The sequence below is a fragment of the Thermobia domestica genome, chromosome 5 (assembly GCF_964235325.1).
Source record: "Thermobia domestica chromosome 5, izTheDome1.hap1.1, whole genome shotgun sequence".
NCBI lineage: Eukaryota > Metazoa > Arthropoda > Insecta > Zygentoma > Lepismatidae > Thermobia > Thermobia domestica.
In genome coordinates, this window is record NC_137458.1 from 215,390,290 (window position 1) to 215,406,145 (window position 15,856).

At 34.8% G+C, this 15,856-nt stretch overlaps 1 protein-coding gene across 1 annotated transcript in view; it reads left to right on the forward strand.

The window, feature by feature from the left end:
* The first annotated feature begins 744 nt into the window (after positions 1 to 744).
* LOC145686396 (protein spaetzle 3-like) overlaps positions 745 to 15,856 on the forward strand; it is a 240,945-nt gene continuing 225,833 nt past the window's right edge. Inside the window, exon 1 of the mRNA XM_081759678.1 lies at positions 745 to 1,841. Coding sequence (XP_081615804.1) covers positions 1,350 to 1,841 — 492 coding nt within the window. The 5' untranslated portion in view covers positions 745 to 1,349. The remainder of the gene's footprint in view (positions 1,842 to 15,856) is intronic.

Genomic DNA, 15,856 nt, shown 5'->3' on the forward strand with positions numbered 1-15,856 from the left:
GGAGTAAAAGTGGATCTGAAAAGGTAGGGGGAACGCATGACGTCACGCCGTCCTCAGTACCTATCTTTGCCCATTGTAATTTTTTAGGAAGTGGAGGGACGCCATAGATATTTTTTGGAAGTGGGGTAACGGCATTCCCCCTCAGTTTTACCCCTGCTGCCACCTTTTACAATTGTTCTTAGGCACGCCGTTCCTTTTCGATAACCTTTAATCTCTGTGTTTCATGATGATTCCATCAGCATTGAGACAATAGGCTTCGAAGGTCAATAAATACAGAAACAAGAAAAACAAGGATGCATTACGTTTTATTTTCATCTCTATTTTGATAAAATCCAGAATTGCTTAATCTTCCGTAATATATTACATAATTTCCACGAAAACCAAATGAATGAGAATTCCCAAAGTTTAATTATGCATTTCAAGCATTAGCAAAGGGAAGGTACGCTGTGGTACTGAGAAATCATAGGTACTTCTTGGAAACAGAATTGACTGCATTAAATCGCTTGCAGAGTAATTTGATTGCAACTCAGAAATTATATTCAAGGAAATTACTTCAATATAGCTTTAAGGAAGAAAGAGAACCCGTTATCTGATAGATTTAATGCATATACTTGTTACATCGTACGAAAGTTCCTTAGGTGGCACCACTCGGTGTATCTGTACGTTTCCCTTTCACGTAGCTTTTGTGAAGAAAGGTCATCTAGAGTGGAGACTGGGCAGGGAACTCGCTCAAGTGGAACTTCTGTTTGTCTGTTGTCTTCATGTCAAGCAGTCGCTCGCTACAGTTTTTCGCGATCGTTTACACCTCGCGTTTTTTTGTTGATATCTAGGTGTGTGTGAATGTGCAAATCCCATCGGGCATCAAATTGCTGTCCACACTTCTCTCCAAAATGCTTCCCTTGTCAATATCTACGAGATAAAGAAAAGTGATTTGATTTTTAAAAAAACTGTTACAATTTATTGTGATTTAATTAATAATTTGTGTGTTTATTACGTTTGAAGAACAGCGACAGTGTGCTTCTGTCTGATTCATTTATTGAAATCTATGATATGTTATGATTCATTTGGATATTACACCAGCCTATTTTGACACGTGTGTAGGAAAGAAGAACACAGGAAGATAATTGGGCTGTTGGCTTGACAGCGAGTGAAGTAAGAGTGATAATCACGGGACATTTTCATACCTTCTTATATCTACATCAATTACTTGTTCAATGACCTTTTGCCTATGTTACTTCAGTTGATGTTGTTATCTATTATTTATTAATAGATCTAAGTGACAGCAGTAGCTATTATTATATAATTCATTATAGTTTGTATTCGTCAAGCTTGTTTTCAATTTAGCCGAAATGTCTTTGCTGCCGCAAGCATTTAATTTCAGTGCTCAATTCCCCAATTATGTCCCAGAAGCTTATTACGGTGCAGCTTCACCACCAGGAACACCAAACACAGTTTATAAGAATCCTCAGTTTGTTCAACCCGCTCCACAATCTCCTACGCAACCACCGTACTCCTATGCATCCCATAAGCGTCGCACATCCAATCGACGACATTACCGACCAAGTCCATCTCCTACATATCCTCCAGCACCATCTCTCCCTCCTCCGCAACTGGAGCCACAGCAACACGCTGTCTACTATAACAACCAATATACTAATGATATCCCAACCTACCACACTGTTTACGACTACGATGAATATGAGATTCCGCAGGAAGAGGAGACGAATACGATTGCTGTCACACCGCTGCAAGGACCAATTGTTCTCAAAAATGGAACAGTACCTGTTGTGCCACTTTACTCATATCCAATCCTGAATAATGGAACTTTTGTTCAAATTCCGGTAAGTTCTCCGTTTGCATGTAATTTTTTTTAAAAAAATCTAATAACATCACAAACAGATGTTCTGATGCATTTTCTTAATGAATTTGTTAGTAGTTCCGAATTTTCATAGAGATTTATCTTTCGAAAAATGGATTAGATTTGAAACTCAGTTTACTACTCAAAAGAATATTACACTTCATTTGCGTAATCAATTTTATTGATTGTCCCGTTAGTTTGAGCGATCATTGAGATTGTATTATATTAAAATTAACTTGGCAAGTCGCCCGAGTCCCGTAACTCATCTTGTTCTAGATGACGCAATAGACGAGATTCCACATGTTTCAGGTGATTGTTTAGCGAAACGCTTTAAGATACTTGTTCTACTGAACGTCATTAGATCAAAGTTTCTGGAGCTAAACATGTTTTGTTGACTGAAGTATCATGAAATGTTATTTAACTAAGCGTTATTTTAAAAATACTTACTTCATATATGTATGAAGGTTAGGATTATATATAAGGGATGATCAAATGAAACCCTTTCCGTACTCTGCTAAGAACAGTTAGTGACATACTGTACTGTTTTAATGATACGTAGTGGCATGTATACTTGAACCAGTACTGCAGTGATCATTGTAAAATATTTCCTGTCTCTGCAGGAATAAGATTTCAACCATGGCTGTACATTTTCTTTTGCACAATGTTACAACTAAGCAAGTGTCATTCCAATATTGAATTTAAATTCCGAACTTACTAAATAACGTTTTTAACGGATATGGAAAAAAGTTCCAAGCATACACGATTTATCATCTTTCTTTACATAAAAAAATACAAACTAAAAAAAGATGGAATGCTTCATAATAATATTTCAATGTGATCACTGTTTTATCTAATTGAAATTAGATTTTGTTCGGCGATATTGCAGAAGAGAAACTTAAGACCATCTCATCTTGAAAATGTCAAGAAAGTGATGTCTCCTCTCGAAAAGTGTATCTGTTTCTGATTGAACATTTCTGTTTTGTTTCGTGCGCAGCACTAGCGATCGCCATCGTTTAAATCTCATTGAGTTCCTTAGTTTTTAAATTTTTGTTTGGAATAGTTATTTGGAAGCAATGATATTGGTATATTTTTCTAAATAATTGTTTTTTAAGTGACTTTTCGACGACATTTTGGTATTATATCATATATATATATATATATATATATATATATATATATATATATATATATATATATATATATATATATATATATATATATATATATGTATGTATGTATATATATATATATATAGTGATCGGTGAAATTATTTGATAAAGTCTATGAAATAAAGTATTTCCAAAGCAGATCGTAAACCCCTTGATTTTTCAATGTGAACTGGTTTCGCATATACTCGTATCAACTGAAAATTGATGCAAGAGGTGATCCATTAAATATTATTTCGAGTAAAATATAATAATAGAATATCTGAATTATTGGTGGTTAATTTGTTTGGTTTTTACATATGTCACATTTTTTCGTACTTCACTAATTAACTCAGTACCCCGCTAATCTCCTCGTCTATACGTAATTATTGTCCTGTTAATACCGTTCAACAATCTTTCTCATCTCCAACATTTTCATTCCACCGTTCGTATCAGATTACTCAGAATACAAGTTATTCTCAAACGTTTTCTTAATTTATTTCTTGGTTCCTAATCTACTTCCAGTCCTGTTTTATTCTATTGCATTTTTCATAATTCTTCTTTACATTTTTCATTCTATTAATCTTATTCTCATCATTCTTCTATTTCCTTCCCGTCGAAAGCGCTTAGAATGAACTACAATGGTTTAGATCCCACTCTAAACTATAGTTTTCGTTTTATGTTGACTCGCTGCTGAAAAAGGGCGCAAATACAAATAAATCAATTCATTATTCTGGTTTCATATTTTATAAGGTTTCAGTCGTTTTTCATTGTAAAGCGAAAATCTCAGTCCTACAAAGCAATACATTAGTTAGTTAGACTTTTGGTTTTAGGCAGAAACACCCGTAGGATTTTTCCCAAGGTGGATGGTTGGGGGGAAAACAAAAGACCAACACACAAACAAAGTCGCGAATATATGCACTTTGATGCATATAATAACTCATGTGAAATAAATATTACTAACGTACAGTCATGTCCAAAATGATTGTCGCATATCTATAACTGTCTTCTTGTAAGAATATAATTTGATTATGATTGTGCAGGGTACTTTTAATACTGATACTGTGTGTATAATCGGGAAATGTATATTTGTGGTAAATTTCATAGTAAAAGAATTATAAATACGAAAATTAGTGTGTGTAAAACAAAATGTGCTAAATGGACAAGAAAGTTTTATTTTTGTTTTATTGTTCTTATTTACTGGTCTTTTGACATGAAATTTGCCACATACATGTCTTTGCTGATTATACACATACTAACATTATAAGAAATAGCGGGCGAATTCGTTATCAAATTATATTCCCACAACAACTTATTTATAGGCAGGAGACAATAATTTTGGACATGAGTGTACATTGCATAACTTTAAACTACAGTAAATATATTGAATATTGTAGTAGGTGAGCAAACAGTTTAAAAGAGCTGAACCCCTTTCGAAAATCCAAGGTGGCAATTGCCCATCTTGTCCTCCGCTTGAATCTCCATTGCTTTCAAATCTTCCCATCAGTAGCGTCATTTCAGTTTTTGCTTGGAAGGAGGAGGATTTCACGTTTAATCTCAAACTCAGGGGGAGGCAATTCCCCCTCTGCAAACCCACAATGAGGACTCTGTTTTCCATACTAGATATTTTGAGTCAGGGAAGCATTGTCATCTGTTTCCTTGGATACACTCTGGTGTTCGATATATTTCTCATGGTTACGTGTTGCTGATATAGTACACAAGATCACAAGAGGATTAGTTAAAGATGGTTACACAAAATTAATGAAAAAGTTGGTGTGCGACGTATTTCATGCACTTTAGTTCTACTTAATAATGAATTAATAAATATCTATAGGCTTTCCAGTGATACGAGTCTTCCAACTCGGTTATTATTTTCAACACTAAGTTTTTCATAATTATGGAAAGTCTTATACGTCTAACAGATGCATCAATCCGCCTGTCGGCAGGCATCAGAGTAAAAGCAATAAGAGATAGAAGAAGTCATTTTTAATATATTTGAATTTAATGCACAAGGATGGGTTCCAATTCCTCTATTAAACCTTCTGTGCAAATCAGACGTGTTAGAAATTCACAATTTACGGTTTCAACATTGATCATCATAGGATAAAATAGGTACTAGATAACGAGAAACATGATTATGATATGAATTCGGCGCCCCAAAAATAGGTTCCATCTCTTTATTAAAACCAAAAATGGAAACAACTTGTGTCGCTTCTAATTAATAGTTTGGGTTTCCATTGTGTTGCTCATAAAGCAAAACCTGCTATGGGTAACAAGAAACAATGTAGATTCAGGATACTCCAAACATATATTTCTGTCTCCCAACCCCTGTTCTTCTACTGAAACTGGAATTGGTAGAAATCTGTACAAATTCTGGTTTCAGTATCGATTACCGTAGAACAAATACTGTAAAGCATAACCAGAAAATGTTTTTTAATGTGGATTCAGTGTGGCAAGAACATGTTCTATTCTCCGACATTATCTCTATATTCGAACCGGAAGCGATAGATTTACAACTATCGGTCTCAGTATTGAATTTTCGTACGTTGAAAATCTACCATAGCTTCAAAGTGTGAATCAAAATCCACATGTTATCATCAATGTTTGGTTTCGTTTGAAGTCTCGTGTTTGAACTGCAAGATAACAGTGAATAGCTGTTAACAACGAATATTCCGCTATAATGTTGTTATTAAAACACGATAGGTTGATATTCAAGTATCAATAACAATAAAGATAGTTTACTGTTTATTCTAATATCAAACGTATTCTTCGTAGGGAGACACGGTGGCTCAGTGGTAGAGCATCACCTCTTGTGCATGGGGTCTCTGGTTCGATCCCAGCCGCGCCAAGTGAGCTTTGTGGTGGACGAACACCGCGTTCGTGGGTTTTCTGGGGGTTCTCTCGTTTCTTCTCACTTTATTCATTCCACCATTGCATTCATTTCTCATCACCACGGTCTCATTTAGCCTAGTTGACACAACCTTGGTACATAAAACGGAAAGATTTCATTTCATTTGTATTCTTCGTGCTATGTCGGTTTAGATAAACAACTCTTTTATTGCTGTATAGCACCTACTTGTTACTAATTGGTATAATTTAACTAAAATTGCAATATGCTATGTTTGTAGCTATACACGTACATTTATGTATGCATCATTCTTATTTATAAAGATGCACACCTGATTTTAAATAGCTGCTATCATCTTGTGTCCTTATTATCAAGTTCCCTAACAAATTACTGCTGGAAATTAAAACGACAGCCATGATGATAATTATAATTTATGTGAATTAATAAGTATAACCTTTCTCTTCCTACCGAACAAGTTAATATGGAAATTAAATTGATATTTATTGTTCAAGTCTTCTAGGCAGGAGATAGTGAATGACGCGTTAATATTTTTAGACGATACATGTGGAATGCAAACAAGTTAATTGTTTTTCCTCTTACGATAAAATGTTATTCAGTTTACCATATAGGAAATCCAATTTTAAGACTTAACTTTCCTTTGTCCGAAAGACGATGTCCTTCGGAAGGTGTTATTCTAAGAACAGATATGAAAAATAATAAAAGAGAAAAAAACTTTCAATTTTACATTCTTCGATTATGTTCTATGGACTGAGAAAACGGTAGGAAACAGAATAATTCCGGGAAAAAAACTACAGACACGATCTTGTGCACCACAAAACGACATGATCTGGGATCGAACGAGGGCCCCTTACTGTAAACGCTGTATCACTGGGCCATCGTGCCCCCTATAAAACAAGAGATTATGATATAAATATAGTTTATCAAGCGTACATTCACTTAAGGCACGGGGATCGGCTGCTCAGCTTTGATGTTCGGGATTGGAATTTCAATTTTTGGCCATGTTTGTTGGGCAAACATCTTCATGGATTTACTTTGCCCACATTCACTTGTCTTTCCACTGCCAATGTTGCAGCATTTCTTTCATTATTTCGTGCCTGTTGTATACATAATCATTTTATTTTTAGTCTGCAAGTCATAACACAGAATGCTAAAGGAAAGATTTCAAATAAATTTGTAAACTTAAGAAAGTCCAATTTTTGGTCAACTGGCTTTACTATATTGACTAAAGTCCAATTTTATTTCAATTCTACAATATTTGATTTATATCACCACCATAACATATTATTAAGTTAGATGAGCCATTTAAGCATCGTACTCTATCATATAATCCTTACATCCTGATCTAAAGACAAAATTCGAAATTTCAAACTTTCAGTTATTAGAAATGTAAATGAAATGAAATCTTTCAGTTTAACGTCCCACGATTATGCTCTTTAGGCTGAGAGAGACGAGATTAAGGGAAGTGAATGATGAAGGAAGAATTGGGGAATGAGAATGTGCGAGGAAACGGGAGTACTCCGGGAAAACCCAGGGCACAATCTTGTTAATAACAAACCGAGGATTGAACTAAGGACCCTATGCAGCAGAGATAAGTGCTTTACCACTGAGCCACTGTGCTCCCTTCCCTAGTAACTTTAAGCATTGCATAAATAAAAATTCTTAACTAAATGTTAGAACTTGATCTCCTTTGTTAAAAGATTGTAATGTTTGAACTTCGTTAAATGTTTAGATAAATAAAATTTCAGAACAACCCTCTAAAAAAAAATTGATTAATTTTGCAGTACAGGGCCATATATAACGGTAGTTTATCTGCATTTAATGTTCGAAGGGCATAAGGTAATTTAGTTTTTGTAGTGTTATCAGAGAACATAAAGGAAAAAAAACTGTTTTGAAGTGCTATCAGAGAACATAAGGGGAAAAAAACTGTTTTGAAAGTTCTTTGTGTGTGTGTGTTACCGAGGATATGAAGAACTGGACCTCTGAAGCACGACCTGTATGTACAGACCGTCATGCAGGGTGGCCTCGCCATGTTGCTTGAATAATAATTTTGACTAGTACATAAAAGCCACCAATATTTCGGGGAGAACTGCAGCAGAAAAGTGTATGTCTTTTTTTATAATATTCGATACGTTTCCTTTGATAATAAAACAAAGAATAATTTAATGTTAAATTAGAAACATTCATGTATTCAACATATCTATGGGCATTCGTCATATTGAATCTCAAGAATTGTTGTTAAATTTACTCAAAAGTTTAACAAGATTCATACAAAATAATATTCTTCAATGAGTCAATCCATTCTAAGTGATCAAGTATATGCCCCTTGACCATCTCCAAAAAATCTAATTTCTTCATTAACATTTATCCTATATCAGGATACTTTAAAACCACAATTAATTATTTTTCACAACATCCCATGGCGACACAGGAACTGGCACCATTTTGCGTTTTCTCGATTTTAGGCGTTTACGTTGTTTTGAATATCTCAGCATGCATTTATCCTACCAAATTGAAAATTGTTGGAGCTAAAGCTTTGTTCTCTTAACATTTTTGCCTAAAACCATTTGAAGTGGGTGAAATCAGGGTCTGCAGTAGCAACATTTTTGGACATTGAAAACATGTTTGGGAAGAGGAAACAACTGATGTAGAGGTCTGAATTTGTGTGTGCATGTAGTCCGGGGACATAAGTTAATATATAAAAATTTACAGGCCAAAGGCCATAATTCCCCAACTTTACGATTTCTTCAGGCCTTTGGGAGTAGCTATAAGCCTGTAAATTTTTGTGTATTAACTTATGATCCCGGACTACATGCACTCACCAATTCATACCTGTACGTAAGTTGCTTCCTCTTCCCAAACATGTTTTCAATGTAAATAATAATAATAATAATAATAAAATAAAAAAATATGAACAAAACACCTCCTAGAGTATGACATTACTTAATACTTTCACCCTCTGCTGCTCAAAAACACAAAACGCGCTTTGTTGTGTGTTATAGTATACTAAAGGACTAACTATTCCTAAAATGTCAGGTTTTTTTATCCAGGTCCATTGGAGATATTGGACAGGAAAATATGCTAAGTTGGCATAATTCCCCAACTTTACGATTTTTTTTTCAGACCTTTGGGAGCAGCTACAGAACTGTAAATTTTTGTATATTAACTTATGACTTCGGACTACATGCACACACAAATTCAGACCTCTACATCAGTTGTTTCTTCTTCCCAAACATGTTTTCAATGTTCAAAAATGTTGCTACTGTAGACCCTGATTTTATCACCTTCAAATGGTTACCTTCAAATGGTAGGCAAAAATGTTGAGATCAAAGTTTTAGCTCTGCACGAGTTGGAGACGTTCAGCAATTTTCAATTTGTTTGGACAAACACATGCTGAGATATTCAAAACAACGTAAACGCCTAAAATCGAAGAAAAAAAATGCAAAATGGCGGGAGCCGTTGCGTCGCCATGGGATGTTGTAAATAATAATTAATTGTGGTTTTGAAGTACGATAAACATTCATGAAAAAAATTAGATCTTTTTGAAAAGATCGAGCGGTAATTGTTTTTTTTTTTCTCGATCACTTTGCATGGATTTACCCCAATGTGATAATGATTAGCAAGTGGAAAATCCCGTATTACCCGGAAAAAATCTAAATGCCTTATGGTGTCTAAATTTGCCCAGAAATGCTGTATTTATAATTATAGTATTATACCTTGCTTATATAAACCGAGAAACACATCATCGCTTATAAAATATCATTTGTGAAGGCATGAAGAATTGATTTTATCGAACAATCGGGATGTGTGTAATAATACATTTAAGTTAAGTTGAGATGATTTTGAGTTCAAGGTCCCTTTCAGAAGCGAGACCTTGTGAGACGGAACCTACTGATTAACGTGGAATTCGAACCACATGAGCTTCCGCTGGGAATCGAACCCCGGTCTCCCACGCCAAAGACGCGTACACTAACCGTTTATCCACGAAGAGGCTTAATTATACATTTATTCTTAATTTGATCAAGTTCCGATGTTCGAAAAAAAAACTAAATTCTCTACAGTTATTTAGAAATATGCAAAACCAACCATATGGATTTGTGTTATGGGATAAACGAATAAACAACCAAATGAACAGTCAGCTTTTTTAATAAGATATCATCTGATGAACATAATAAATGTGAATATCTCCAGGGACTAAATTCTAATTTGAACTGTGGAAATCTCTTCATTAGATGTTATCTTGACACGAGAGGGTAGCTTATATCATTTAGCTCCTTGCCAGTAGTGCCGTAATAACATTAAATAAATATCGTATATATGGAACATATGATGGAGCCACACAAAAGTAAGCAACCAATACAAGGGAACGACTTATATCTCATAGATATAAAACATTTTTAAGGGCACAAGGCGAAAGCTGATATGTCACATTGAACCAAACGTAATTTGTATGCTAATTGGTTCCGAATTTTCCCCATCTTGACGCAAAATGTGATATTATGAACATATTTTTTGTTTTTTAAACCGGTATTACACCGCAGTTGGCCACATAAAATCATAGATACGCTATGCGAACGAGTATTATAAAATGCGGCACTTATAATCATAATTTATTATCGAAGTGAGCTAGTTTCACAATAAAAATCTGTATATCATTGTCTTTCCTTCAAGACAGTACGGTTCTGTTTCGATGCCACTTTTACTAGTAAACGTTCAGTGAGAGATATTTTCTCGCTCGAAAATCTTATCTTTCTCTTTTAGGTGTACTTAAGATCCTAGTAATGCATACAAATCAATCCACTACAAACTAAACACCATATTACTGGGAACTGGCCATAGAATTGATGAGACAGGAATATCTTACATTCTTGGGCATTTTATTGCATTTGGTAATAAAGCGCCCTAATGAGACTTCGAGATGTGGGACCCCATATTACGTTTGAAAAACAAAATCACTAGCAAGAGCACAGACTTTAGCAGTACCCTCTTTTCTGCCTATCTATCTTTGCATAGTCATTTCAAGCTCTCGTAAATAGTTCATAAATGATGCATCTAGTTGCTAGATAGCATTGGTCCAGAAATATTCTTTTTGCTAAGCCCTCTTACTTTCCATTGAATATGGAGAAAGAAAAGTGGTGTTTGGCTTAAAACTTATAGAAAAGCTGGAAAATGATCTGAATCCGAGTAACATTTGTCTACAATATCAGTTAGATAATGAGCATTTGAGTGAAATTAACTTATATTGTCGCTATCGTAAAAATGAAGGTTCATTTCATAGACTTAATAATTTCAAATCCTCCGTTTTGTGACGGTGTTACGGATTCGTCGCTTATTAGAAAACCAGATATGGATGCATTCAAAAACAGTTACCAAAAAAACTACAACTGACATTACTTTTTTGCGTTGTTTTTCAATATCATTGTTGTTCGTGAGAAGATAAATATATAAAAATTCCTCTCCATATATACATATACAACCCTACACTGTCAAAAATGCGATATAAAACATGCAAATTGCTACGCAGATAAGCAAAAAGCTAAAAAGAAAAAAGAAAAAAAGAAAAGAAAAGAAAAGAAAAGTTCTGTATATTTTTTTAAAAAAAAAGTTTTGTAGGCTATATTTGTAACCGATGACGTTTAGTTTTAACTTGGATATTTTGTTGAGCTGCGGCTTCCCCTATAATAGAGGTGCGGTAGCTCAGGACCCTTAGACTTCTTCTGAATTTAGTGTCTGAATGTATCTAATTTAACGCTGATGAAAATACATGAATCTTTGAGATTAACGTTTCACAATTATGCCCTTTAGGCTAAAGGAGACGATTATTAAACCAAGTGAACGATGATAGAAGAATTGGTGGACCCACGGGCACGATGTTGTCCATGATGAAAATACATGTTGTTTATTTTAGTATGAATGGCACAGTTGAAACCTTATGTTGAAAACAGACTCTTTTCCGCCGCAATTCTCCCTTCAAATTATTACTGTCTCTTAAGGCTTACTGTTTTACACCCTTAATGTTCTGATGCAGTAGCGTACGCAGGAATTTATTTCGGGGAAGGGGATCCAAACTAAATATGAGGGTATTTTATATTAAAATTCCTAAAATTGCCCCTAAAATTAGGCTAAATTTACACAAAAGTCGAAATTTCGGGGGGTCCGGACTCCCAGGACCCACACCCTGCGTATATCCCTGTTCTGATGGATTCAAACACTTACACGTAGTTTCTTTCTTCCGTAAGAAGTAAGTAGAGTTTTGTAAAAAAAAAAAAAAAAAAAAAAAAAGACAAATAGGGCATATATCTTTATCCCTCGATGCAGATAACATACCTGAAAAAACCTTAGTGCTATTCATACTTAAGAAATCTATAAAGTATGTTGCTTACTGTAAGTTATAATAAGTCAATGCACGTCGACTAGAGACAACATGCAATGATTTCCTGCCTAGCCTGTGGCGCATACACGGGTGGGTCGGGGTCATCAGATATCTAAGGACATGAACTTGAGTCAAACCCAAGAAAACAATGAATGACCTCAACCTTGCGCAACTAATGTCTCCATCCTGATGTCACCAAGATTATAGGTACTATACATACAATCATTCAAACAAGGATTGGCTGAAATCTTCAATTAACAACTGAATGTGATTCCTCAATCATTCATGAAGAAATTTCTGCAAGGACATTTTTATCGTATTCCATCCGTTGATGAAGTTACCAATTCCATTGAGCAAGTAATTGTATTGTAAGTGGCTTCAAGGAATTTTTAAATCCATATTTCATTGTTCACTCATCAATTCATACACTGAACTATTTACTATTTGTTGTTTGATACTCTAAGATCTCACTAACATCGCTTTAATTTCTACAGATATGTATACCACCACATCCGTGCATTGTCCTGGTTTTCTGTTTCTTATTGAGAGGATAATGTCATACAAATCTGACTCCAATTGTATCTCGATAGGCCACTAAGCAAAAGTTCACATACGTGGGTTGATGTGAGTAGCTCGGGTGAACCAATGAAATTAATTTATTAGATGGAATGGGTTGTGTTCGAACCACAGAAGAGTATATAGGTAGTTTAATTTTGCTATCTGCAGATGGCAGAGTAAGCTTGTTTGGGAGTATCATTGCATTGAATTGCGTGGGTATATTGGATCTTCGCCAGTCTACTCGAAAGTTAGAAAGTGTGATATGCTGTTATGTTTCCTCAAGTCGCTCATATTATTATATACTAGTATTATATACATTTATATTTTATGAGTGTAGTTTATTCTCGATAACGACACTGATTTCCACAATATTGCACGAGCGTCTATATTCTGGCCGCACTTCTTTCCAATTCCCTCGCTGGATTCTCCTCTTATTTTTCAGTGTATCCAACTAAAAGTAATGACAAAATTTGTTATTTAACGTCTCACGATTATGTACCAATTCTAAGGAGACAGTGGTGATGATAATGAATGAAATGACGGAATGAAGTGCGAAAAAACGGGAAAACTCTGAAGAACCCACACTCACAGTGTTTGTTCATTAAAGTTCACATGGCAGGAACTGGTATCAAACCAGACACACCACGGAGAAGAGGTGAGCGCTCTATTACTGATCCACTACTTTGCTTACTTTTATTCGTATTGCTTAATTTTTATTTTTTTTTAAATAAAATTTGATCTACCTTTATCGAATTTAAAGATATTTTTGAAGATATATTTAAAGATATTGAAAGATGATCACAGTTTTCTTCACTGTGATCATAGAAATATAGTCTCTGTTTAATTGATTTAATTTTTCTTTTATTTCTGTTCTATCGAACCTTGAAGTAGTTGTGTAAATGCACAACGTGCTTTTAATACACAGAATATTCTCTTTCAAATTTTCCCAATAATAATGTATCTTTAGAGAGAGCAAGAGAAATATTTAGAATAACTAAAGTATAACTGCTTTATAGAACAAGAAAAACGTCGTGAATGTAGCATTTAAATTATTTTGAACGAAATAATATGTTAATACATTTCTAGGCACATGTTGCTTGATGTGTCCGTAATCAGTTAGCTGTTGTTTTTCTAAGCCATAGCTCTTCGGTTATGGTTTTTCAGACCTCATTTACACACTTTAACTACTTAGAACATCCCCATTAAATGCTCCTTCTTTTGGTCTTCTTAACATATCAGGCACTTTTTCTCCTCACTAAAACATCAGGGCTTTTTTTTATGGTTTTACTCCTCGTTGTATATTTTTTCATTGTGTCTTCAGGCGATTTTTTTTCGCTGTTTCGCAACACACCATGAGTGATTGCTTATTCGTATGCAATATCTATGTATATACAACTGTTTCTTACAAGCTTTTGGGTAGAATACATTAGAGTTCCAAATTCTTTTATAGTATAAGTAAAATATAAGAGTAAAAAATAGTAGAACATCAATTCATTAATGTGGTTATTAGGGGCGTCATTTGGGGAGACCAGGGGGCAATTTCCTTCTACTTCCGAGTTTCAGAAATACATACTTTTTAATCGATTGTATGCCAATACAATGACAAAAAATGTGAAATTCTTGTGTCCTTGGAGCGTGTTGTCCCCCTGCCAAAAATCTGAAAGAGGCCGCGGTGTCTCAGGGATAGAGCCTTCATTTCTGGTGCATGGGGTCCTTGGTTCGATCCCAGCTCTCGCCAATTAAGTTTTATGATGGACAAACACTTCATGTGTGGGTTTTCTCGGGGTTCTCCTGTTTCTTCCCACTTTATTCATTCCACATTTCCTTCATTTCTCATCATCACCGTCTCCTTTAGCCTAGCCAGCGTAAGCGTGGGACGTAAAACTTAAAGATTTCATTTCATTTCATTTCGTAAAATCTGAAATGACGTTACTGTTGCTTAGTTTGTTTCGTAGTTGGATCGTATTACCTCTTTTACATAAGCACTGGGAGATGGAGCAAGATCGCTACATTCCTAATATTTCTATTACTACAAGTGCAAAGAAATTAATTTTAGGAAGTCTTTAAAACCAATATTGGGACTAAAAACGTTATATCGTATGTCAGCTGCCCAATGCAAAACCTGCAGAGTTGGATTAGATAGTTTTATATGTCTCCTTAAAAAGAAAATTATTTTGCCTCAGCATTTTTTACAAACACAGTTGCTTCGGAAAATAATGGGGTGGAAACTTTTATATGGAACTTTATATATATATATATATATATATATATATATATATGTGGTTAGTTTCTGAGTGAAATATACGAACAATTTAGGTGAACGAAATGCATAGTATGAAGAAGTGTATGACAAAAAATTACAGAACTTTTGAATCCATAAAGACAAACATCTTATTGTACGTTATAATTAAACTGTAACACTAAATTAATTTGAATTACTTAGAGTTTCTTTATGATTAGACTATTATTCAGAAATACAGCCCTTAGCCAACCATTTCACAAACCTTATCGAGTCTCAAAATTTGTATGCTACAAGGAGGATAGTTTGATAAAGCAGATAACCAGTGTGTCAGAAACTTCTTTCGGGCGGCAAAATAATTGAAAAGTTTCTAGATACATCAAACCAGGCCCGTATCCACGGGGAGTTAGGGCCGGTCCCCCCTAAACTTTGGCTGGCCCCCTAAAAGTCTCACGGTAGGCTTGCAAATGAACTATAATATGGTGATGAAGTATAATATGATTATGTCGGGCCCCCCTAACTTCTACCGCCCCCCCCTAAATTTTTGGGCTGGCTACGGGCTTGCATCAAACTATTGTTATTTATTCTCCTCTCCTCGTAAAATATGAAACTTGGTTGGTTTTCAGCCCCATAACAGAACATGCCGCGATCTGCGATGTGATCACAGAAAATTTGTTGCACCTGTGCAGAAAAAGTGCCAGAGGAAATATATATACAGGGTGGGCCATTTTAATTAATCCACGGAAATATCTGAAAAATGATAAAACATAGAAGAAAAGTTTCAAGTACACGTTATATATTGCTAAGGGGGAAAACC